At 34.8% G+C, this 26,201-nt stretch overlaps 3 protein-coding genes across 5 annotated transcripts; 2 read left to right on the top strand and 1 right to left on the bottom strand.

The window, feature by feature from the left end:
* Positions 1-4,001: 4,001 nt before the first annotated feature.
* Positions 4,002-6,502, top strand: LOC21404375 (F-box/kelch-repeat protein At1g22040). 3 transcript variants are annotated; one of them, XM_024171873.1, is made up of 2 exons: positions 4,002-4,147; positions 4,795-6,502. In XM_024171873.1, the coding sequence occupies exon 2, from the start codon at positions 4,898-4,900 to the stop codon at positions 6,317-6,319; it is 1,422 nt and encodes a 473-aa protein (XP_024027641.1). In that variant the 5' UTR covers positions 4,002-4,147; positions 4,795-4,897; the 3' UTR covers positions 6,320-6,502. The 3 variants fall into 3 exon arrangements, with proteins under 3 accessions (XP_024027641.1, XP_010105865.1, XP_024027640.1); XM_010107563.2 differs by having other exon boundaries at positions 4,002-4,245; XM_024171872.1 differs by having other exon boundaries at positions 4,002-4,245; positions 4,786-6,502.
* A 6,769-nt stretch (positions 6,503-13,271) lies between these two features.
* LOC21404374 (membrane-anchored ubiquitin-fold protein 6) lies at positions 13,272-16,295 on the top strand. Its single transcript, XM_024171899.1, has 4 exons — positions 13,272-13,433; positions 13,547-13,793; positions 15,453-15,620; positions 15,883-16,295. Exons 2-4 carry the CDS (start codon positions 13,664-13,666, stop codon positions 15,939-15,941), a joined length of 357 nt encoding a protein of 118 aa, XP_024027667.1. The 5' UTR covers positions 13,272-13,433; positions 13,547-13,663; the 3' UTR covers positions 15,942-16,295.
* Positions 16,296-16,517: 222 nt separating this feature from the next.
* Positions 16,518-26,201, bottom strand: LOC21404373 (COP1-interactive protein 1). Its single transcript, XM_024171910.1, has 11 exons — positions 25,974-26,201; positions 25,101-25,237; positions 24,673-24,873; positions 24,411-24,533; positions 24,248-24,285; positions 24,059-24,170; positions 18,842-23,506; positions 18,358-18,507; positions 18,078-18,179; positions 17,861-18,000; positions 16,518-17,255 (listed from the first exon to the last, which is right to left on the bottom strand). The coding sequence occupies exons 2-11, from the start codon at positions 25,176-25,178 to the stop codon at positions 16,970-16,972; spliced, it is 5,895 nt and encodes a 1,964-aa protein (XP_024027678.1). The 5' UTR covers positions 25,179-25,237; positions 25,974-26,201; the 3' UTR covers positions 16,518-16,969.

The following is a 26,201-nucleotide window of genomic DNA, read 5'->3' as shown; positions in this document are numbered from 1 at the left end:
GTCATCAACTTGACTTCCTGGGATGTTGCTCTCCTTGTTGAAGCATAGGATAACTTTTAACTAGAGCACATTGTGAAAAGTATCAATGACCTATTTGTAAATTTTTATAAAATTTAGAGTCTAAATGTAATTTTAAAAAAATTTAAGAGTCAAAATGAAATATTTAAATGAGTAAAACATTGCCTTACTCACTCTGCCTCTACCTTTGCCTCTGCCTCTTTGGACTCACTAGCCTAAGGCTTAGCCAAGACTGATTCCTTCTATCCAAAGATATATATCCCCGAGCAGAACCGGTCTTTGCAAGTCTTCTAATAAGTCTTTGAAAGTAAAATGTTTTTACAAAAAAATTATATTTTTTGCCTCTCAAGTTTCAAAAATTACAATTTGGTCCTAACTTTTAAAAATGTTACAAAAACGTCCTTATCGTAATAACACAACACAAGCTAATTGCAAAATGTTTTCAAATTTTAAATGTTATATCTTTACTATATATGTTAAGAGGTTCTAGCAGTTAGACTTAATTGAAACTTATACAATCACTATAAATATCAAAATTTAAAATTCCCCATGAATCAACAAATTAGATACTCGTAGTTTACAAATTTTCAAAGTAATAAAGGTAAGCTAATTAACATAAATTGTTGAATTTTTGCACGCCAACACGTCCTAATGTGTGTGTATATATATAATATCAAACAAACGCTAATATATTTAATTTTTAAGCCTAAAAAACATGCAATTTTTTCCTACTTCAACATAGCTTCCATAGTACGAATGAACCCAGTAAAGGCCAAAGCAATATGACTCTCGGCGTAAGAAGAAATATTACCATACTTGTCTGATAATTCAATGAAATCCTCATAAATTACATATTTCCTGCATCAATTCACATATAAATTACATATTTCAGATTATTATAGAAGGTAAAAGAATTGTTTTAATATTATGAAATATCATAATGCTAAAACCTATTGGATTAGACTTTTCTTGAAATCCACAGCTTCTTGTCTTTTCAATTCAACATCCATCCTGAACCTTGTAATGCAAGAATGGGCAGGCCTCGCCTCGCGTGGCCCATTATTCTTGGGCCCACATGAGTCCTGGGTCAAGCCAATCCAGCCTAGGTAAGTCGGCCCCTTTTTTACCCCAACAATATTAATAGGTTAGACCATGTATTTTTTAAATAATGTGGTGTCGTGCCATATTAAACCCAATACTATATTAAAATAGGCCTGAGTTGGCCCCGAGCCTCGACGCATAATTGCATATCTTGATGAACCAGCTGCGTAATGAGTGAACAATTTATTCAATAAAAACAAAAAGAAATGCAAATGATATATTTACCTGAGACCGCTTTGAAATTCCCTTTTCTTTAACTTGAACGGGACTGAGGACTCACAGACTCTTTCGGGACATTACATAAGGTACCTTATGTATATTCATATATAGTGTAAGACCTTCGACGTGAGTAGAGAAATGTAACCGTGACAATTTTTTTTTTTTTAGTTCAATTACCGAATTACGTAACCGCGTGAGAATATTTTCGTTTTCTATTTATAAATAATACTAGTTTACAGTCGTGCGTAGGACATTTTAGGGTTCGTTTAGTTGGAAGATTGAAACTATGTGATTCGAACTATTTTTTATTTACGTGTATTTTTTGTGAAAGAAAATACTATAGCGAACCACGAATCATGATTTGAATCAGGGAACGAATCCCTCTACCAAACGCTCCCGTTTTATGGTTCTTTTTTCTTTTTTGTAAAAGAATTTATCTTTATCCTATGTTATTGTAAAAAATAATAATAATAATAAAAAATAACAGTATGACTATTACAAATGTGCAAGATTGTAGATGATTAGATATGATTAAATCTTAGTATTGTGTTTAGTGAGCATTTTTAAAGGACGAAATTGGATAAATATTTGTCCAACCCACGTTCAAATCCCCTTAAAAGGGGACATTGCTATTCTTGCTGAAGCATAGTATAACTTTTAACTAGAGCACATTAAGAAAAGCATCAGACACCTATTAATAAATTTTTATAAAAATTTAAGATTTAATTGTAATTTTTCAAAATTTAGGGGCCAAATGTAATATTTATATGAGTAAAATATTTTACAAAAAATATTAATATCCCCTTACTTTATTTTTCTTTTCATAACATTTATATAATTTTGATTCTTTTTTTATATGATCTTTTGAATTTTTTTTCCCTTTGTTCTAATTAATGGACTTAATTTTTAAGAACGCTACGTGTTTTGACGTGGGATCTCAACTCATAAAAGTTATTCTTCCACGTGTATAGCACGTGACTCAATTAGTATATAATAAAAAAGAGCTAAAGACTCTCTTCTCCCATGTTGGCACGTAGAGGCATGAGAGAAGAGAGTCTTTAGCTCTTTTATTACTCTTTTTTTTATCTTTTCGTTTTTTTATTTTTATTTGAGTTTTTTTTTTGTGTTTTCTTTTTTTTAGGACTTTCTTTTGTAGGATCTCTTTATTAGATTCTAACTATTGGATATAGTCAAGATGACCTTTTTTAATACTCTTTTTTTTTCTTTTTTTAAATTTTTATTTGGCATTCTTTTTGTGTTTTTTTTAAGGACTTCCTCTGATATGTTATATTTATCGTTAGAGTCAATTTTTAACAGTTGGATATAGTCAAAATAAGAGTATTTTTCTATCTAATCTAATCTAATAAACATAAAAGAGTTTTCCTTCTCTCGTGTTGCCACGTGGCGATATGGGTGAAGAAAGCTTTTGATTTTTTTATTACTTTTTTTCTCTTTTTTTTAAAAAAAAAATCGTTATTTGGCTTTCTTTTTGTGTTTTTCTTTTTTTAAGACTTTTTTTGCTAAACCTATTTATTGTTAGAGTCAGTTCCTAACTTTGAATATGGTCAAAATAAAAAGGGCATTTTTCATACTCTTTTTTTCTTATTTTTTAATTTTTAGTTAGCATTTTTTTTGTGTTTTCCTTTTTTTAAGACTTTTTTATGGTAAGACCTCTTTATCATTTAGATAAGTTCTAACCGTTTGATATAGTCAAAATAAAAAGTGCCTTTTCTATCTAATATAATAAACATACAAGTGTTAAAACTATTTTCTATGAGGTTGCCAAGTAGCCCCTTCTTTTATCTCTTTTTTTCTTTTTTTAAAAACTTTTTTATCTCCATTTTTTATTTTCAAATTGTTTTTTGAATTTTTGTTACATTTTAATTTTTTATCTGTTTTTTAAAAATATATTTTTTCCCATTTCACTTATATCAAAGTAATTTTTCTTACATATGTTCTTGTTTTATTTTTTTATATGGTTAAAATATATTTTTTAAATGTGCTCTTACTTAATTATTTTTTATGTAATTCTTATCATATTAAAAAGTATCTTTACACATATTTCTTTTTAAAAATAAATTTTAAAAAATTCTTAAAAAATTATATAAATAAATTTTTTTATTCAGTAAATTAAATAAATAATAAGCTCTTTAGCGTCTCCAACACTCAGACGTTAAGAAATTAGTGCAATTGAATAGTATAGTTGAGAAAAAAAGGACAAAATATATTTGTGCCTTTGAACAATTGACGTGTTACAAAAATTTTTCTTTTAACTTTAAAAATATCAAATTTTTTCTCTAAATAAAACCATGTTAACACGCTTTCCCCTTATTTATCCCCTCTGTTAAATTCTGTTAGAGGGGGCAAATAAAGAAGAAACGTGCTTTATTCAAAAAGAAAATTTAATATTTTTAAAATTTATAGAGAATTTTTATAACACGGGAGAAGTGTAATTTGTCCCCAAAAAAAAAAGTATGTAGTTAATAGTCTTGCACAGCCACGTGGAGGCACGTGGCACAGAAAAACTTGGGTGTCGTCGTCATCGCCATTAACTTGTTTGTGTTGCTTTCTCTTCTCTACTTGGAAGACCACCCCACCCCCCAACCCCGTTTTCTTCTTTTTTTTTTTTTTTTTTTTTTTTTTTTTTTTATAATTTACTTGGAAGACCCGTTGCTTAGAGAAGAAATACCCCTTGCTCTCCTCTCTCTCTCTCTCTCTCTCCTTAATTACTTTTATTTATTTCCCATCAAATTAACTTGGCGGCCATGGTTTTGCTGTTTTCCGCTTTTCGCGCGATCGACTTCTCCAGGTCTAATACCGATTTTGCATCCGAAGATCTACGCAATGCGTGAATGTTCGAATTACTTTTGTTCGTGTTTCAAACTTCAATTGCGTAGATTCTGATGAGTACGTCATTGATTTTGTGATTTTACTAATTTTTTTGGTTTAGTTTTCCTATTTTGGTTTATTTTGCTCGTTGAATTTTGGAGTTCTTGATATGTCATGTTTCTTTTTCTTTTCTTTTCTTTTTAATTTTCGCTTTGAATTTTGAATAAAACTTTGGGTCTGCGGAGTAATTTGACCGTCATCTCTTAGAACTAGACTAGTCTATGAGCTTTGCAGGCCACTGCTAGAAGCTTCTAGGGTGGATTTTGGATTTTTTTTTTTTTTTGGGAAATAATTTGGGTGCTTTGAAATTTATAATTTTTCGTCAAAGTTTTGGCAATTTTAACCCCTGAAATTAAGAAAGTGAAGGAAGCGAATTGAACTGTTCTATTTTTTCTTTGGATGATTCTGAGTAGGTATTGAGAAGGTCAGTTTTTATAGTTTTTGGTGCATTTTGCTGTCTAGTACTGTAAACAACTTTGTATTATTTGTTTGTGTTTGGAGCCAAATAATTCTTTTTATTTTTATTTGGTTTGGTGTATTTACTGTTGTTCTCTTTAGTTTGTCCAGAATTGTGTTGTGATACATGAAATACAGTGGAGAAAAGGTGGGCAGCACCTGATTTTAGTTCAAATATTCCAAACTCAGATTTGTGTGGCCTTGCCGGTTTCCGATGGGAGGTTTTTTAAGTTTGGCTGGTCCCAAGTTGGGGACGAACGAGTATCATGAGGTCTCTCAGTATGAGAACTGCAAGAGGCAAAGAATGTCGCCAAGTATCGATGAGGAGAGCCCGAGACTGATTCCCAGTCTTCCCGATGAGCTATCGGTTCAGATTATTGCTAGGCTTCCCAGAATTTGCTACTTTAATGTGAGGTTGGTATCACGGAAGTGGAAGGCGACTGTTATGAGCCCGGAGCTTTTTAAGTTGAGGAAAGAAATAGGGACGACTGAGGAATGGCTGTATCTGTTGACTAAGATTGAAGAAGACAAACTTTTATGGCATGCTTTGGACCCCTTGTCAAAAAGATGGCAGAGGCTACCTATGATGCCCAATGTCGTTTACAACGAAGGATCTAGTAAAGGGCCTTCTGGGCTTTGGATGTGGAGCATGTTGGGGCCTAGCATTAGGATTGCCGATTTAATTAGAGGCTGGCTTGGGCATAAGAGCTCCTTCGATCAAATGCCATTTTGTGGTTGTGCCGTTGGCGCTGTTGATGGATGCCTTTATGTGCTAGGTGGATTTTCTAAAGCTTCAGCCATGAAATGTGTCTGGAAATTTGATCCTATTCAAAATGCTTGGAGTGAAGTTCCTGCCATGTCTACAGGCAGGGCCTATTGTAAAACAGGCATTTTGAATGACAAACTATATGTTGTCGGAGGGGTTAGTCAGGGACGAGGTGGATTGACTCCTCTTCAGTCTGCAGAAGTTTTCGACCCTTCTTCGGGAATATGGTCCCAAGTACCAAGCATGCCATTCTCTAAAGCTCAAGTTTTACCCACTGCCTTTTTGGCCGACATGCTAAAGCCTATCGCAACTGGGTTGACTTCATACATGGGAAGGTTATGTGTGCCTCAAAGTTTGTATTCATGGCCATTTTTCGTTGACGTCGGAGGAGAAATCTATGACCCTGAAACAAACTCTTGGAACGAAATGCCAATTGGCATGGGAGAGGGTTGGCCTGCACGTCAGGCTGGTACAAAGTTGAGTGTTGTGGTAGATGGTGAATTATATGCTTTTGACCCTTCTAGTTCTTTGGACAGCGGCAAGATCAAGGTGTATGACCAGAAGGAAGATGCTTGGAAAGTTGTGATAGGGAAAGTCCCAATCTATGACTTTGCAGGTTCAGAATCTCCGTATTTGCTTGCTGGTTTTCATGGAAAGCTTCATGTTATCACCAAAGATGCCAACCGTGAAATTGCAATTATGCGGGCCGATCTGCATGATAATACGGATTCTATACCATCGAGCTCAACTTCTGTTGTAGCGGACTCCTCTGACTTGCTGGCGGATTCGGATGCTGTAATTTGGAACGTCATTGCAACTAGGGACTTCGAGGCAGCTGATCTAGTCAGTTGTCAAGTTCTTGCCATTTAGCAGAATGCTATGTGTCACGTTTTCAGCGTCTGTGTGAGTAAGCTGTATGTTGCTAAAGGGCCTAGGTACAGCAGCTTCCTGCAAATTGATGAGCTACGTTATTATATGTTTTCAGTATAAGATGAGGTATATTGTATAGAATACGCACATAAACCGTTATTTTACAAACTGATATTATTGCCAGAGGCTATTCTGCAAGTTCTTCATATCTTTGTATGTGAAGCTTTCTGCATTCATTTTCATTTACTATTATTCTCCATTCTGGTAAAAAAATAAATAAATAAATACTCCGGAAAGAAGGATTGGATTGGTAATGATGTCACTTTGTTAGAATGTTCAATCTGATTCTTTTTTTTTTTCTGTACTTTGGTCAAGCATATTTTGGAAAACTATAAATCAAGGAAAAGAGACCGCTTAGTAGTACCTTTGCTTGGTTGTACTTGTATCACTTGAACATTTATTAGAAATCTTTTCCATTTGTACCTTCTTTAGCTTCTGCTTTGCTACCAATACTCGATCGCAAAAAACACTCTCTACATGTTGCAGATCTGCAGCTCAACTGTTTTTTTTTTGCAGCCTCCCAGTAAAAAGAACTCTTATAATGAAGATATGGGAGTATTTGATATGATATTATAGAATGTTGCCTAAGGCCCTGATTTCTAATAGTGATCATTGACCCGTATGTGCTCGTCGTGAAGCCAACTTTGCTTGATTATCTTGTACCAGCTAACGCTTTCTGTGATGTGGCATTTCTTTTCATATGTCGTTGATCTGTCATAAAAATTAACATGTTGAACGTATCATGTTTACAGCTTAAAGCAAACATTGCATAAACTTAATAAGCTGTTTAGCTGAATTAGAAAATTAGTTTTTTTTTTTTTTTTTTTTTTTTTTTTTTTTTTTTTTTTTTTTTTTTTCTTTTGGGTGTAGGCTTTAATCTCCTTCTGATCTCTAAAGATGACGATGCACAATAGAGTGCAACCAATTGATCATCCAGTTACAATACATTTGATAAATGAAATGAAATGTGTCGATATTTGTACGAGATCCCACTTTAGAAATGTGCAACTCAAACGGTTTGAGGGATGAATCTGCAGCAAAACAAGTTGCAGTTTCATTTATTATATTATGCCGAAGCATCTACAAAACAATCATACATAATTTTGCTAATAAGATGTCAGTTCCAGAGTAACACCGTTCCTTGGCTGACATTGGATTTGTGAATTTGACTTCTAGAATCTAATCAGTTCCTTTTTTTTTTTTTTTTTTGGTTGTGGGGGTATCTTGCATTTGACATTGATTGCGGTAAAATTTATCAAAGTCAAATGTAAGACTTCATATTAGCTATAAAAATTTTGGTGGCAGAAAATTATTTTCCCAGCTATTGTTGCTTAGTTACCTATTGGCAATGTAATATGGGCACTTTACCGGACTGCCCAGAATTGTAGGCTTGGATTGGCATATATTAAAAGACATAAATTATTGTATAAAATGTCACAGTTAAAGATATTTAAAAATTATAAAATCCATAAAAATCATAAATATATACATAAAAAAACACTAAACTCTCACAAAAAACTAAAGATACTGAATCAAATGCATAAAAATACAAGCATAATTTTACTCAGTAAATAAAACTTAAATGATGTCATTGGGATATATTTTATAATAATTTTAGTATCGTGATAAAAGTCAATCCAACTTTAAAACCCATGATATATTGTCTAAATATCTCATCTAACTTTAAAAACCATACTATATTGTTTAAATATCTCATGTGAATATCAGTGTAATGTTTGGTGCATTATAAACAAGTGTCAAATCGGGTCTGTTTTTTTGCTATCAAGACGAATTAGGCAAATTGGATTCCTCAATCATCAAATTGTAAAAGTACTTTTTCGACTCTCTAAGTTGGGTCAATTTGGTGCGTTTTGCTGTTAGGGCTGCTTCCCATGATAAATCCCCTATCCAGTAGTTTCAAGTCTACAACTATAGAGATGTCAGCAACAATGATTTGAATATCACAAACAAAAGCAAGTTGTCCATTGCTGGACTTCTTTATCTCTTTATCAACTGATCTCAATTCAAACTACCATTATGTATAGATTTTTGTTAGTTTAGTGGACAGCAACAATACAAGACTGAATAATAAGATAAAATTTTCCATTTTTTTCCATTAATTAGAGCATGGCCATAGACAACAACCCTCTGCACTATTCATCAATATGACTCTTTGCCCTTTTATTTCGGCTTTACTTTTTGACTTTTTCATAGGACCTGCAAAACTAAAAACACCTGCTTAAAATTATTGATTTTTAATTTATCGGATAATCCCGAGCTAGGTTATTAACACCTTACCGGTATGATACTTTTTTAGTACTCAAATCTTCATCAAATTTCACGTCCGCCCCCCCCCCCCCCCCCCCCAAAAAAAAAAAAAAAAAAAAAAAAAAAACCATATGATCGAGTTTGAAATTCGATCCGTCCATTATTATTCCCAAAATACCTTAGGATTACAATCTCAAATCATGATTGATGTTTCTCTCAACTTAGTACTCCTATAATAATATCTATCTATATATACACTTACACGCACGTCTATTTAGTTCGTTGATTCGAGTTTTTAATTTGAGTTGAGATGTGACTTTATGTGAGAGCTTTTTACTGTAACAAAAAAATTAGATGTGACTGTTTCTAAGAGTTTTTTTACTGTAACAAAACTCTAAACTCGAATCGATAAAATGAACGGAACCTATATTTTAGATCGGGCGTGTTTATCATAAAAAGAAATCATCTATCGGTTAATACTAGAGAATATTTGTACAAACTAGAAGGTGAAACAAATGAAAAAGAAAATGGTGGTTCTTTGGAAGTTTGGTACGCACGGTGACATTGGAGATCGTGGGTACTCATTTTCAAAAGCAATTACATATAGATTCTCTTTCTTGTCAAAATGGGAATCTTCCAACAATCACAAGGAGCTCTTTTTTGAAAAATCCTCAATGAGTGACCGAAAATCGAATTTTGAGAGAAATGTTGGGGATGAGACGTGGGAGAATTTGAAATTGAATGCGGGAGGATAAGGTTACTTCCATTAAGAGATTCTTTTTTTTTTTTTTTTTTTTTTTTTTTTTTTGTTTCTTGCATGTTCTTTTCGTTAGTGGGAGAGACCAACTTTTGAGAAACGAAACGGAGAAATCACACTAAAAAAAGCGTGCACACACATTTAGCGGAGCCAGAAAAACAAGCTACTGGGGGCTATCATAAGTGGGCAAGACTACGACTGCAATCCAAGTTATGAGCGAGCGAGTTGAGATGTGACATTTTTTGAGAGTTTTTTACTATAATAGAAAAAGTTAGATGTGACATCTTCTAAGAGTTTTTTATTGTAGAAACTTAAAACTGAAAACTCGAATTGGTGAAATGAACGAGAGATCAAAACTATGAGCGTGTTTGGTTTCAGTTCCGTTTTCATTTTTCACGTTTTCTGACACAAAAAAGCAAAGATTAAGGAGGAAAACGCGCTTGGAGGAAAAAAAACGAAAATAAAAACGGTTTTCAATTTAGTGTAAAATGACTTAAAAATTGAAAATGAATTTAAGTCGTTTTTCATTTTCAGTTTTAGGTGAATGCTTTTTTTTTTTTTTTGGCAAGTAAGTGTGGGCTTAAATGAACTAACTAAGTGCTTTTAAATTAAAAATAAAAATTGTATAACCAACGAAGTTTCAGTTTTTTCTTATACTAAAAATAATCTCTTAATAAAACTACTAAACGTATTTTTAAAAATAATTTCTGGCTGAAATTAAAAACGTTTTCATTTCCAATTTCATACAAAAAAACAGAATCATTTTAAAATTAATTCCAAATGCACCATATAAGTTACATTATATGTCACATGTAAAATTAAAAAGAAAAAAAATCTAAGTAGGACAGCTGTCTACCTTAATTTACTCCGTATACATACATATATGTGTGTCTATATATATACTCCTCCCATCTTTACCTCATAATTATGCCTGAAAATTATGTTGTAGTGCTTATTAAACCTAAGCACATGAAGGCAAGTCCTCTTCATGTGCATCTGCAAATCCTCAAAATTCTTTGGAAGTTCGGCTGTGATGAGTTATATGACACGTTCAAAAATCAAACCTTTTGACAAGCCTTTGGAAATTGGTATCCAGACGAGATTACTCATTAAATATGAATATAGTCTTTTTATCATTAATCTTCACCATAATATGCATGTTTCATCTTTCCAGCCTGAACAAGTAATATTGAAGCTTTCTGTTAGCTGGCCTACAAAAACTGGCATTATTGTTTATCTGTCTAACACTGTGTGAGTTGTGACTTTGCCTATGATTTTCATTAAAAAAAATTGCTAGGCATGGTGTGCACATCACTAAGAACTAGTTTTGCTGGGACCATCAATCAATAATTAAAATTAAGTTGTATATTAATCTTAATATTATAAGCATCAAATTGAACTAGATGCCTCCAATGAGTTACAATAATCATGCAATGTCATATATATATATATATATATATATATATATGTTGGCATTTCTTTGCTGTGTCGTTTTTCTAAAAGGTTAAATTCTGATTCCCCAAGCAAAATTATTGTATCTATTTGGTAAATTATGGAAAGTCTATACAGAAGACATTAACTGCAAGTGGAAATGGAAGACAAAAATATAGATTTTTAATTTCTAATACAATATATTGGATTCGAGAAGAGTAGAAAGAAGGCCTTAATCGTGTTAAACCAACGCAAGCATATATATTTACTAGGAAATGGCGAATGGATCATCTAAAGAAGTATCTTTTTCCTTTTTTCATTTTTATTTTTATTTTTACATTTTTGTGATTATACAGAATCGATTCAAAATTCTCACTCCACTTCAAGGATTCCCAATCTCCTCCTTTAACCGAAACAAGTCAGATATAACTTGATGTAAATATATATATTTCAATGCGATCTAATATCACTATACAATAACAGAGCCTAGTTAGAAAACAATTATTGCTAGCAACTTAAGCTTTATATTATTTAAAGCATCGTTTGAATCCAATACTTAATTTCTCATATATGAGATTCCAATAACATTTTTAGCAGTCTAAGTTGAAATGTGATGTTGGTCTAACAATTTAGGAAAAATTTTTTTTTTTTTTTTTTTTTTTTTTTTTTTTTTTTTTTTTTTTTGCGTAACTAACAATAGGAATTTTTTTAATAATTCGGTACATGTAAATAACTAAGACTAAGATTATGAGAAGTAAAGCCAACATGAAGTCATGAACCATCCAACTAGCAAAGTTGTGCGCTGGAGTCACTAGCTTCAATTTGCAAATAAAAAGCCAACTAATGAAACAGACTAGGATTATAAATAGAGTTAAGTAAATAGACTTTTGCTTGCCAAAAATAATATAAATAGAGTAAGTAAATAGACTTTTGCTTGCCAAAAATAATTTTGACTATTCTATTGAATCTATTCCTGTCCTGACCTGCTTTTAAGCTTTCTACTTGGACATGAGCAATTATTGGTTTTTTTTTTTTTTTTTTGTTTTTTCCGCTCTCAAACTTGCATTTTCCTTTTATAATCTTTTTCAAACATTTCTTCCAATATAAATATATTGTTTTCCCTAAAAAAAAATTGTTTTCTAGTGTCTCTAAAAATGTAGTTGGTCAAAAAATATCGATCCTTGTTTTTTCCATCGCAAATTTATATTTTTTACTTTTTAGGTTGCAATTTTGTGCCTTCACTAAATGTTCAATTTTTTTTTTTTTTTTTTTTTTTTGCAGAATTATACATATGAAAACAAATTTATTACATTTTTCTAAAGGATTAATTAGTTACCTCTTGATTATAGTCTGCCGTGATTATCAGTTAAGCAAGCATGTCGGAAGAAATTTTCTGAAAAGACAATTACTTTTGTAGGTTTTTTTTTTTTTTTTTTTTTTTTTTTTTTTTTGTTTTTTTTTTTTTTTTTTTTTTTTTTTTTTGCTTGAAACTACTTTTACAGTTTTTACTGCACAGAATATGCATGTATAAAATCTATTTTGTACTTGTTTTTTTAGTAAAAAACTCAAAAAAAAAGTAATTTGAGTTATAATTTTATTTGAGTTCATGTTCTTTTAAGTTTAAATTTGAGTTTAAACTCGAGTTCAAACTCGAGTTTAGGACTAAAACTCGAGTTCAAGTTTCTCCTTCAACTCGAGTTCAGAAACTCGAACTCAAATTAATAAACAGTATTTTTTTATTCTTAAAAATGCTATAACTTTTTCGTTTTAATTTTGATTGAGATGATTTTTTTTCTATGTGTTGACAACGAAAAGACGAATAAAACCCGACCCATATACCCTATTAAAATTTTTTATCAGCATTGAGTTTTTATGAAAATACTATCTAAATATAAATTCAAGTTTTGACTCACTCAAACACAAACTCAAATTACAAGTTCAACTCAAGTTATAACTCAAATTCAACTTAAAAATTATACTCAAATTAAACTCTAAAAAAACAAACCTTTATTACTTTTTTTTTTTTTTTTGCAGAGAACTTCTGCAGTAGACTTTATTCTTTTCAACCCCCGTTAGCTAATGTTATTATAACTGTTGGATTAAGATTTAACGATCTGATTTGATTTATCAGTATTCAAGTTATAAATTTGCATCGCGCATACAAAATTGATACAATTACAAATTAGACTATTAAAATTTTTATTTAACAGTTAAAATAACAATATATAAAAAGAACAAATCTTATTATACAAACACTCATTCTTATTTTATCATTGAATTTCCTTTAATAAGATATATTATTTGTATAAGTGGAGAAAAAGGTAAAGATTTATTTCTTCGTAAATAATTTAGAAAAAGTGGGCAATTATGTAACCTTAACCCAATCAATATAAGAGGCAGCTTCTGTTAAATCAGGTAGTAAATCTCACTCAGGAAGTTCTGGGCTGTTTCTTTCCTTCTTTCTTTCTTTATTTCTACATCAAGCAACTCAAAGACAGATTTTCTGTTTTCTTCATTCTTTGCAACTTGATATAGCAGATTTTCTACTCTCGTTCCGCTTTTAAGGTTACTATCAACAGGTCCAGATCTCCATGTCAGGTAGCTAACTTTTCTGGCCATCAAAATTCACTCATTTTTTTTAATTAATTATTGTTTTATGGGTTATCAAAGTGATTGCTCTTCTGGGTCTAATTGATTTTTTCTCATGACAGATTTGAAGTGGGTTTTCTTATTGTTTGGCACTATTTTGGACTCAAATTTGATTTCTTGGAGAGTGTTATGAGAATTTGAGGTGGGATTTTTGTTGGGACATTGTTCATCGATTTTTAATGGCTTCCCAAGATTTGATTGAAGTGAAATTCAGGCTCTCTGATGGGACTGATATCGGACCAAGCAAGTATAGCCCAACTGCCTCTGTGGCATCTCTTAAAGAGAAGATACTTTCACAATGGCCTAAAGGTTCGATTTTTTATTTGTATTTATTTTGTTTTCTTCTTTCTTTCTTTTTTTCCCCCATTTAACTTCTATGACTTCTTGTTTTATGCCTCTGGGCTTCTTCAGATTGAAAGTTTTTCAATTGTTATGTTGTTGTTGTTCCATTCTCTGATGTGTCTGTGTGATTGTTAATTTTATTGTGCTTGAAAGGTGATTGGGTTGGTTTGGGGAGAAATTTTGAGGCCTTATTAGGACTTCTCATTGTACTTTGTTTCATATTTGATGGTATTCCTCACGTGTTTTACTTTGTACACCTTGTTAATAACGTCAAGTTGAGTTTGTTTTGACGTTTGACGCTGCAAAAATTGGGACCTCACATGGAGTTTGCAGAGTTGAAAACTAAAAATTTGAAAATAGATTGTATACTATGTTATTGTCTCTGCGATAATTGTAATTAACATTTATCCCTGACTCTTCAGTTAATCTCTAAAGCATTTGAATTATAATATAGTTTTCTGCTTTGTTAAAGATTAGACGCCCTAATATTTTTCTATCAAGAGCAGTAATATCGAAGAAAAGCAAAAAGGCAAGCGCACACAAGATTTATAATAGTTTGTCTTAAATGGGAGAGCCATGTCCGCTTTCTGCAGCAGCAAAGACTGCAAATTTTCACTATAACGAACAACAATATTACAAGAAAATCACACAACTCACGATTCTCAGACCCTCTGTCTCTGTCTTTCTAACCCTGATCCCAATAACTGGTGGCTCCCCGGTATAAGTAAAAAACTAAGGTAATTGAAAATACTAAAAAGTTTAAAAGGTCTATTTTTGTTGGAGTTTGTGGAGCCTAATCATGTGGATAAGAAGGAAAAATGAGAAAAAAGGCTGGCGGGCGCTGCAGCGCCCTGGAAGTGTTACACCTGGCGCCCCAGCAGTGCCAGCGCTCACGTCGCGCCTATAAATACTATTGGGGCTTGTACCGACGCGATTTTGAGTCATTTTAGGTTTTCTTTTGGGCTTTTTTTTGGTCTTTTTCTTGTACTCTATAAATACCTATTATTAGAGGTATTATGTGCGAGGATTTTCCGAGAGAAAATTAGAGTGAGAGGTTGAGAGAAATACTGTTGAGAGTGAGAGAAATACTGTTGAGTGTTCGACTGATTTTCTGTATTCGATTTTCTTCATCAATATAGTGCAATTTACGACGGCGGAAATAGAACGTAATCAAATTAGTGAACCTGTATAAAATTCTTGACCTTGATTTTTGCTTTTATTTTCGTTCTCGGTAATTAATTTAAATTTAGCCTAGATTTTCCCAAACAATTTCCACCGACTCTACGTCGTAGCGATAATTAGATCCCACACACTCAACGGTTTCTTGAGAAGTGAACTTAAAATTCTCTCTCTTTTGTATGGAAAAATCAGGCACTACAGTTGAACTATCCATATTTTAGTTTTGCTTGTTTTATTATGTAGTGTGTGGCAGTTGTTTATTGCAAATAGGATTAGCTTTATATTTCTCACCTACTCTGAATAAAATGTATAAATAAATAAAAAAGAGGAACAAAAATTTATGGCCAAGATTTCAATCCTCGTATAGCTTGATTATTGAGATATTGACCTTTGGCTTTGAAATAGACTTGACATTATCTGATGTAGTTCCGTCTTTTCTTTCAACAGACAAAGAGATTTGTCCAAGGACAATCAATGATTTGAAGCTTATCAATGCGGGAAAGATATTGGAAAATAACAGGACACTTGCAGAGTCCAGACTTCCCGTAGAACTCCCCGGAGCTGTCATCACGATGCATGTCGTTGTTCGACCTCCTCTTTCAGACAAGAACGCTGGTAACGTCCTACATCTTCATGAATTTGCTTTTATATTTGCTTTCTAGTGCCAAAAATGAGTTGACTTGAATTTAATCACAAGGCATTGGTTTAACGCGAGTAATTTAAGTTTTGATTTGCAAGGGATGGAATCTAAACAATATGAGACGTATTGACATTAAGATTATTTCATATTTAAACACAACAATATGCAATCAAGCCTGATGAAAGACAATTCAGTTGTGAGTTCTGACACAGTATTAACACCGGCATTTTTCAATAGACAAAGTGCAGAATGATTCTCCAAAGAGCATGAACCGGTGCTCATGCTCGATATTGTAGTTCCCCATGACCAGAACGACATTGCTGCTTCAATTAGTGTCTAGTGTCACTTCATTTATTTCCCTTAGCTGGTGACGAGATGCAACTTAGGAGCTCAGTTTCTGATCCCGAGTGGCTCTGCAGGGTGTTTAATCCGTCACTCGTTTACTGCTTTGAATCCTGCGGTTTCCTCGAGTAAAACATGCCAGTTTTCTTTGCGGCTCAGGAATGAGAAACTGGACTGCCTGTGTAGTTGGATTAGCATGCTTGTTCACCAAAGGAGTTTTTCTTGTAACCAATTTGAAAGAAGGATAAAGAAAAAAAAAGAAAATTATAGAAGTAAATTGGTTTGTTTTTGGTTGATTGTAAGCAAACTCTTCCTTTTTTTTCTGATTAAATGGAACGAAGAATAATTTTCTCTCTGTGACATGTGCATATTCAGAGTTGAACCATGTTGACCGGTTTCTGAGTATGTCATGCCTGAATCATACAAATTTTCAACATTTCTAAAGTTCAAGGTTAAGAAAAGAATTTGCTCTGTGGACATATTGATAGAAACTTGTAGAGTGAAAAATGAAATGTAGAAATTGGGCTCGTTTCCATTTGCTTCTTGAAAATATTTTAATAGAATTATTGTCTACTAAGAAAAATGATGTACTATACATTAGAATTAGAGCAATTTTACACCACCGAGATGATCAAAACTCTCATCCTTCTTCCCGAAAAGAAAGAAGAAATAAAATAAAAAGGTATTACATTACAGGGATTGTACTTATGATAATGACATCGTAAAGCAGTAACACGAAGCAGCTGCTATTTTTATTTACACAAACCCCCTTTGCTTAGCTTTTGACACCTTTCCTGAGCTTTTAGAAGTTGACCCTCTTAGTATCTTAGCTGCCTCGTGAGTATCCACCATTGATCTACATAATTAACATAATGCACAGCAAAGCACTGCGTGGAAGTACTAAAACTTCTCAACCCATTACGGGTTATTCTGGAGACTTTGCAAACGAGGAAAGAACTTGAGGGATTGTATTAAGCTTTGGCTATGACAATGGGCTGCCACCAAGAGGGGCTGTTGAGGAGCGACTTAAAAGCGGTACTTTCTTGGATGCCCGAACGTTCTTGAGGGTCATCATGAGTTTTTGCCTCTCTCCTTCGACCTCTGCGAATTGAAGGCTCAGTTGAGAGTATCGCTCATGCATCTCCTTTAACTCGGTCTCCACTGCTGCATATCGTCCCTTGATTTCCAGCATGTCTTTGATTAGCTCATTTATGTCTTTGAAGCTTTTAAAAACTGCCTCCTCATCGCTATGCTGTTTCAAGAAAGAACTGGAACACAGAAAAAAGAATGCTAAGTTAAAACTCTGCATTATGCTTTTCATTCTAAATCTGAATATGTGGATTTTTGCCTTGTACTAGGTGCCTATGTTGGTCCAAATACATAAAAGCAAGATTCATGAGTGTGTTTAGTAGGAGGGAGAGATGGGGAGAGGGAAAGCAGTGGAGGGAGAGTGACGGAGGGAGAGCTCTAATCCATTGTTTGGTTGGAGAGAGAGGAGAGGAGGGAGAGGAGAGGTGGAGTTATGTAGTCTCCCTCATGGCCTTTCAAATTGGATCTTTCTATCATCCAATAAATCCATCAACTTTAAACTTTAAAAGACTCTTTTACCCTCTAAACAAATTATTAACAAATAGTTTAAATGGACAACATAGTAACTTAATAAATAATTATCATACATCCATTCAACTCTCCCTCCATCCCTCCAATTCTCTTCATCCTTCCTACTCTCCATCCCTCCTACTTTCCATCCCTCCAACCAAATGGAGCGTAAAAGTTGCCTAATGAAACGTTTAGGTGACCCATAAAGAGTAGTTATCGAGGATATACGATTCAAGTTCGCCAGGGTTTATCACAGATGTCTGAGATAATGTACCTCTGAAAATGAATGCTTGACTTCTTTTCTTGCAAGGCCTCAGCAAGCTCCATTTCCAAAGCTAGTACCCTCTCTAATGCATTGCCATTGCAAGGGAATTCATTAAATAAGGGGAATTTGCTTCCTAGTTCTTCATTTACCTAAGCAACAACAAAATAAGAGTTAGTTCAAGAGAACTTGGACGTCATAGTGTTTGTAACTGGGAAAGTCAATTTACCTTATTTAACTGCATCAACTCTCTTCGTAAACCAGGAGAAATCGGTTCAAGTTGGTGATCATCTTGGGAAAGAAGTAAACTTTCATGTTTCATTTTTTCCAACTGCATAAAGATGACAAGAAAATGATCTTCGATACTGCGCAAATTCTAGATTAGTAAAGAAAGTAATGAAACGAAATATGGAAAATTTGTTCCTCAACCACCTACTAACCATACAGGACATGTTAGCAAGACAAAGCGCTCACTTTCGTTTTTTACTACATAATGTGTATATACATACCTCCTTGTTTAACTGATCAATACTAGACTTCAAAGTTTGGCCCTTAAAGTGGTCGTTCACAAAAGCCACGTGCTTAGTGTCTTTATGTTGCGCACCTTCTTGAATTAACTGTACGTTGCATATTTTTATAGACCCAGATGTGAGAACGTCCTGAGGAACAAAAGATATGCAGATATTTTTGAGCCAATATTTCCATGTCTAGAATTAAAATTGATGCATTAATGTCTTGGACTATATTATGAACCCAATATGCATGTCCGCATCCTCCAATGAACTGAAAAGGCATACAAGAACTCCTGATGAAGATTCAGGGAAGAAACTTTTGGTTGCCTAACATGGCCTTTTACTCAAAAATGATAAATACTCAGTTATAGAAAAGAATGCTACGGAACCTTTAATTTTAGTACCAGCGTGCACAAATTATAGATGTATGAAGGACTGAACATTACACCAAACAAACAAACGTACATAAACAGGTAATCACCTGCTTTTGCTGCACTTCGATGAGTGCATTTGATTGATCAGCTTCATCAGTGGGAGTGGGAAAGACAGGTTCAAGTTCATCCTTTGCACCACTCTCGTGAAGCATGTATGCACTAAATCTTTCAGATGTTGGATTGCCTGAAACTGGAATATTCTCAGGACGCATTCTGTGGACTGAATCATCAGATATGCAATCCGCTTGGTGCAAGCCATCAATGTCTCTCCGGTTATTCAGTGCGGAAGCATACCTCTCAAGCAAATCTTTCATTGCAGTGAGTTCTACAGCAAATTTAGACTTCTCCTCATTGCATTTTTGCAAAGAGGCTTCAAGCTCTTCCTTGCAGCATTCCAGGCTTATCAATGAGCATTCTTTTTCAGCCTTCATTACGTCATAGGCCCTCATCAATTCACGTTTTTCAGAAAGTGCAGAATGCAAGTCCAACTCCAATTCCAAAATTCTCGTTCCTAGCTCTTCATTTCTTTTTGAGTGAGAAGCTTCAGATTTCTTCCGATTCTCGACTTCATCAATTGCATCTTGTAATTTCAACAGCATTTCCTCAGCATGCTTTTTGGAGATTAAGAGCTGGTGTTTCAGTTCTTGCAGCTTGCTTTCATACTGTTCTTTGATAAATACAATTCTTAACGACTCTTGCATAGCAGGTGGCACTCCTTCTGGTTCTCTTTTTTCCCGAGCCTGAAGACACTCCGCATCAGCCTTGTCTCTAAGCTCCTTCAAATGGATTGACAAATTCTTGAACTCTTCCGTCTTCAAAACCTGTTCGGAGAGCCTATGGGTAATCTCATCATACTTGTTCTGCAACGCTAGGAGTTCATGCTTATATTCCTCCAGCAAGGCTATCTGAGGTTGCTGTTCATCCAATTTGAATTTGAGTACTAGAAGTTTGACTTCTAGTTCTTCCTTGACGAGCATCAGCTTATCAATTTCTTCATCATTTTTTACCAACATATCTTCCAACCGCTTAACTTCGAGAGCATACTCTGTTATCTTTAAATGAGAAGTAGCCTCCATACTTTCAGCTCTTTTCTTGAATTCATTGATTTCAGTCATTATGTCATAATTTGAATCCAGAAGTTTTCTGTTTTCAGCAGTGGAAGCATCCGATGTGAATTTGAGTACTACAAGTTTGACTTCTAGTTCTTCCTTGACAAGCATCAGGTTATCAATCTCTTCCTCATATTTCACCACCATACCCTTCAACCTTTCAACCTCAAGAGCATGCTTTCTTGTATTTACATGAGAAGTAGCCTCCATACTTTCAGCAGTTTTTCTGAATTCATCGAGTTCAGTCCTTATGCCGCTGTTTGTATCAAGAAGTAATCTATTTTGAGCTATGGAAGCATCCAACTCAGACCTAAGTAAGTCAAGACTTGTCATCAATTTAGAATTCTCTTCAATATAATGTGCTTCTGTAGCAAGACATCCGTTGAGCTTACTTTCTAGGTTAAGATATTTCTTCTGAAGCTCCTCAATGTAGGATTCATATTGAGATTTTGTGAAAGTAAGTCTCACATCTGACGCAATTGAAAACTCATGCATTTCAGATATTTGTGCTTCCAGTGAAGAAATAGAAGAACACTCTTCGCGAGCAGCTTTTAGACTTCTTTCTGAGTCTGACAAAGTACAGATGACACTTGATTTCTCTAGCTCTAAATCTGTTACCAATTGCCTGAGATGGACCAACTCAGCATCCTGCTGATCAAAATTTAGCAACTCAGAATGCCTCTCATTTAGTTGGGAAGTTAGATCTGTTACTTTACTTTCTAACTTACTTTTATTGCTTCTTTCAAGATCCAACTCATCATGCAAAGATTGCAAACTTGATCTCAAACTACTGAGCTCTGCTTCCAGTTTGGCAGATTCCTCATTTTTATCCTTCAAGGTCGTCACCAGAGCTTCCTTTTCAACTGAAAGAGCTGCTATGTCCTGCTTGAACCTTCCAAACTCTTCACTTACACACCCTAATGCCATTACTTCTTGAGCAAGATCTTTGTTTTTAGAAGTAAGTTGCTGCAGCTCGACCTCCAAACGATGAAAAGCAGACAGAAGTTCACTGTGCTGCTGTGCGTAAGTTTCTTCAGCTTCAGAGCTAATCTTTAGTCTGTTGGCAATAGCATCAACTTCTGCTTGAAGTTTCTGCACCAGGATACTAGACACATCCAGTTTGTCCCTTATGTTCCGTACATCATCTTCAAATTTATGTTTCATAGCAAGCTTATCTGACTCAGATTTATTTAAGGACATATGAGCCACGTCTCGCTCATGCACTAGATCTTGCTTCTCTTCAAGGAGTCGGAAAATCTTCTCACATGCAGTACGCTGAAGTTGTTCTAATCGCACCATGATACCGGCTAAATCGTTGGATTCCAGATCCCGACTGACAGATTCACTCCACATGGACAATCCATTACCTTTTTCATCATAAAAAGCCAGCAGATTCTGCAGCTTTTCCTGCAAAAAGTTTACCGTACTCTGCAGATTCTCCTTTACTGAAGCTAGCTCTTCAGATTCACTTCTCATAGCTTCCATCTCTTCCAGCAAAGAGGAAATTTTATTTTGAAGATTTCCATTTGCTAGCATTTCCTTTTTCAAGGAATTTTCCAACTCTATTTTTTCCATGGAGCATGCCTGGAATTGATTTTCGTAACTTCTCAATTCTTTAATCAGCATCTCATATTCGCTAATCTTTTGGGAAAGAAGAAAATTTTCTCCAGTGACATTTTGAAAATTGTTTTCTAAAACTTGGATCTGCAGAGCCATGTCATTGCACTTCACATGACATGTATCCTTGTCTTCAGTCAAATGGTGAACCTCATCCATAGAACTTTGAAGCCTCAGCATCAGCAACTCCTTCGATTCAGTTAAAAGCTGCAGCTGCTGTGTAAGCTCATTAACTTTCTCTTTCAGCAATCTAAACTCAGCACTTGCCTCGAGTAAAGTTGCCTGTAAAGTCTTGGAGAAAATATCTAAATGTACATTCACCGTATGAACTTCAAGGACTTCTTCAACTTTTTGGTAAACACCCTTTTGCAAGTGTAGAGATCTCTTCAAGTCCTCTGAAATAATATCACCATCCAAATTTTGTTTCTTAACCCCCTCAAATCCATTGTGACGCACCGAGAGTTTTACAGCTTGAAATTCCTTTGATTCCAACTTTTTGTTCTTTGTCACTTCTTCATAAGAGATTGGTTGTGAAGAATCTGAAAAGGCTTGCTTGATCAGGTTTTCATTAGTTTCATACATAGACAGAACCTGGACAGAAAGCAATTCAAGATCCTTCTGTAACTGGTTTACTGCAATAGAGTAATTCAAGCGTGCCCTTTTCAGTGCTGCTTCTGAAGTAAGAGCCCTTCTTTCAAGATCTTTGTTGAGCGAATCTAAATTAGACTTCTCCTCAGAAAAAAGCATTATCTGCTTATTCATGTCTTGGTGCATGTTCTCCATCTCAGCTTTGGTAGCTGAAATGGTGTACAAGCAAGTAGAATGCTCATTTCTGAGATTCTGCAATTCCCCCATCATCTGCCTCTGATTTTCCTCGAGTTCTTGAACAAGAGCTTCATAGTAACACTCCATCTGGTCCATTTTCTTTGTAAGGCCTTCTCGTTCAGCTTTCAAATCGTCCACCTCCTTTATAAGTTCAAATATTTTTCCCTTCATTGCACTATGAGCATCTGTGGAATCAATTTCTTGAGACACCAGACACGGTATGTCGAGACAATGCAGCATATCATCTGGCTGATAAAAATCCGCAGTCAACCTGGTTCCTGGTAAGAGTTGATCAGCCTTATGTAATGTCATTTCTCTGGTCTCCTGCACACTGACCAAATTCAAGCCTGAAATTGCCCGTCCAGTTTCTTGTTTGAGATCATGCAGAACACCCCGTAGTGCCTCCAAGTCTGAATTGAATGCCCTGATGTCCCTTTCATGAAATCCAAATGATCCCTTGCTTTGAATCTCTTTTATCTTATCCTCCACATTCATAAGCCCCTTGTGCCACCTGAGTTGCAACTCTTGAAAGAAGGCCTCCTGGCCTGCCTTTATAGTTTCTCTGGTAGTGAAGTGTGAGTTTATTTTGGAGTCTTTTAGCTGCTCAAGATCAGCTTTAAAATTTGAACACTCCGATCCAAGTACATAAACTTCCCTCGCTAATTGTTCTCCTGAAGCTAGTTCACTAGCAAGTAAATGGGCAAATTTTTGCGCTTCAATGCCTATCTCGTCAGCATGACTTTGTAAAGAATTCACCTCCAGCTTAAGCTCATGAATTGACGACTCGGCTGTTTCCAAGTTTCTTCGAAGTCTGCTATTCTCTTCATAGACATTTGCTATATCAGTATCTGTAGAATATTCAGAACCCCAGCCATGATGAGCGCAATCATTGCTTCCTTGAGGCAGAAACCGACGATCTGAGGGATCTCTTTTTTCTGGCTGAGGACTTTGTGTAAGGGAAGGCCCGACTAAGTCACCAGAGGCTGTACTCTTAAGGCTTTCAACTTCATGGACACTAGACGTATCATGTTTCTCAGCATATAAACTTTCTGAAGTACTTGAAGAACCATCAAAGCCAACGGCTGAGTCCGCATATTCTTCATTGGCGCCACCCTCTTCAAGGGGAGGCAGTTCTTCTTTGAATCGAACTCTTGTATTGACCTATTTACAGTGAAAATGCATATGTATTAAAACCAATAAACCCATAGCCTGATGGTTGTAAGGAAATAGCTCCATCCAACAACAGAGCTTTACGATACCACAACTTATTTATATGTACAGTTTACTTTTCGTGGCATAAGTGTTCATACTGCTTTTTACAAGCGCATTTTCTGATGTATAAAATCAAGTGATAACAATTTAGAATACACGCGCGCGCGCACGCGAGTATATCTACCAATAGAATGCATAAAAAGAAAAACAACAATAGAATAACATAAAATCGTCCATACCTTGATAAAATAATAATAATAATAATTGAAAGAATACTAAACTAGATGATCAAGTTTCTTAATGGTTTTCATTTGAGAGGACCAAAAACTCTTACAGTCTACACTAACCAATGATCAGAATGGGTTAGCAATGGCCCGGAAAAGCATGTAATTTTCATCAGAATGTTAATAACTATAAAGTATCAATTCTAATGCATCATGCTTTTCAATGACCATAAATCAGTTTTACATATAGCAATAAAAGGAATAAATATAATCAAACCTTTTCGATTGGATCATTGAGGTCTTCAGAGGCTGATATTTTCCTAGAGGTTGGTTCATCAGAGGTTGACTGTAAGCCTCTCTCTCTAAGCTCCCTCTGAAGCTCAAACTCTCTGAAAAGGGTTAAACTACAAATTAATGTATTGAAACTAGATGAAACACAAAGCTAGCTAGATGACAAATACAGCACCTGAAACCAGTTTTAGAAGTTAGCAGCTGTACGGTAACCTGGCAATAAAGAAAAAGTACCTTGTAAATAGGAGCTCAAATTACTGTAGATAGAAAGCACATAAGAGTAGCATACAGTAAAAGAGGGAAACATAAAATAGAACATGGAATCCAGGAACTCTTACATGTAAAGTGGCTCCAGAGTCGCATCCCTGAAGAGGCAGTGCAACCACTGAGGGCTTTAATGCGTCAGCATAATGAGCAAGATTGATGATAGCCTCGCCAAGGACACTAGACCGCGAGGAACCCTGACGCCAGTAAGATTTGGCCAGACATTGTTTATTCAGTTTGAAGCAAATAATCGCTAGAATGATCTTTTTACATATCGGGAGAATCCTTAACTCGTATAGAAAAGAATTGTGAAGGAACAATGCCATTTATACCTACCATTGCTACCACAAGCTTATAGAACTTCTCATCATACTGTTTTGTTTTAATATCTTGGAGAAGTCTTGTGGTTTCATAGATAGGGTCTGCCCATTTACAGGCCCCACTTCTCACATTTGCTTTGGTTGTCTTGGCAGTGGCCTTTCCGGAATCAGCAGGAATGAAAGAGATAAATAATTTATCCCATCCAGGTTGCGGAATCTGAATCACAGACAGAGAGATGAGGCGTTCAGGCCTTTCATGGTTTGCAAATGCCAAACATATACAAAAACAGTACTTTCCAATCATCAGACAAATACACTTGCACTTACTTTAGCCATCCCAAGAACCAAAGAAAAACCGAATTTGATTCAAGCTCGCAGATATGCCTACGAACTTTTTCCTCTTAATGTACAGAAGCTTCTTAAGAAGTTGAAAAGAAAACTTACATGGGTAGCATGGAATTGTAGCCTGAAAACCACTTTCACTTTAGTTTTCTCGAGCTTCCACTTAGTGATCCTCGACATTCCTGTTCAATTCTTCTACCATCAATTTGTCATATGATCAAGGCTCCATTTCCGTCCCCCTGCTCCCATACATTCTAAGTCAGTTCAATAATAAGTACATCGTTTTCACAATGAACTCAACAAAGACGAAAATCAATTTCAGGGAAGAGGCATCTGTTTTCCTCCTCGACATTTTTCTTAAACTCAAGAAGATAGAGACAATTATGTAAAACGCTAAAGAACTACTAAAAATGCTTCCTAAACATAACAAAATGAAGTTCAAGTATTTAGACACTTTGATAAGCAGGCCATTCAGAAGTATATGTCAAGCTCACAAGTTAACGCAGTAGCCTCAAACCTAAAAACCGGCTAACAAGATCAAACAACTGATCGAATAAAGCTTTTAAAAAAAATAAAAAATAAAAAATCCCTACTAGGTAGATCCTACAATTCCCCGAGCTAAGACAAAAAATCAGCAATTTGCCTCCGATTGCGAATCGAGAATGCAGATACAAACAAGATAGATCTCAAAAGCTACAAAATTGCTTTTGAACAATAATTCTCGTTTTCGCAAGTCGCCGAAAGTAAACCTCGACTTCAATTGAATGAGCTCCAAAATTGCTAGTTAGTCAGTGTAAATGCAGTCAAAGTAGAGCGACTATTTTTCTTTTCCACCATTTTCTCGGTAACCAAGCAAAAATTCAAAAGAGGAAAACATTCCGAAAGTTCGTTCCGAATAAGAAAATAAAATAGCTTGTTCTTGAGGAGAAATGGAGAGAGATTCGTAAACGCCAAAACCCAGAGAAAAGCGCAAACCTTGTATCTGAGCTGAGAAAAATTCTCCGGATCCTACTAGCGAAAAGGAAAACCGTGGAATTCAGAAGCAACCGACAAAAGAAAATACCCCAAAAAAAAAAGACAATGCCAGTGCTTCACTGAACCCAAAGACTGACAAAAATAGCGCAGATAGAGAGAATCCGAGACCCCAAAAATGCGAAAATGCCTACCCAAATGTGGAAAAACAAAAGGCAAAATTAAAAATTT

Source organism: Morus notabilis, unplaced genomic scaffold, assembly GCF_000414095.1.
Source record: "Morus notabilis unplaced genomic scaffold, ASM41409v2 Scaffold206, whole genome shotgun sequence".
NCBI classification, from domain to species: Eukaryota; Viridiplantae; Streptophyta; class Magnoliopsida; order Rosales; family Moraceae; genus Morus; species Morus notabilis.
Note: the sequence above shows the minus strand (reverse complement) of the source record. Positions and strands in the feature narration are given on the sequence as shown.

Coding starts and splice junctions, on each gene's coding strand:
- LOC21404375 (XM_024171873.1), top strand. CDS start 4,898: ATGGGAGGTTTTTTAAGTTTGGCTGGTCCCAAGTTGGGGACGAACGAG.
- LOC21404374 (XM_024171899.1), top strand. CDS start 13,664: ATGGCTTCCCAAGATTTGATTGAAGTGAAATTCAGGCTCTCTGATGGG. Junction 13,794..15,452: donor ACTTTCACAATGGCCTAAAG/GTTCGATTTTTT, acceptor TTCTTTCAACAG/ACAAAGAGATTTGTCCAAGG. Junction 15,621..15,882: donor TCTTTCAGACAAGAACGCTG/GTAACGTCCTAC, acceptor ATTTTTCAATAG/ACAAAGTGCAGAATGATTCT.
- LOC21404373 (XM_024171910.1), bottom strand. CDS start 25,178: ATGTCGAGGATCACTAAGTGGAAGCTCGAGAAAACTAAAGTGAAAGTG. Junction 24,874..25,100: donor TACAATTCCATGCTACCCAT/GTAAGTTTTCTT, acceptor TCTGTGATTCAG/ATTCCGCAACCTGGATGGGA. Junction 24,534..24,672: donor ATAAGCTTGTGGTAGCAATG/GTAGGTATAAAT, acceptor TACTGGCGTCAG/GGTTCCTCGCGGTCTAGTGT.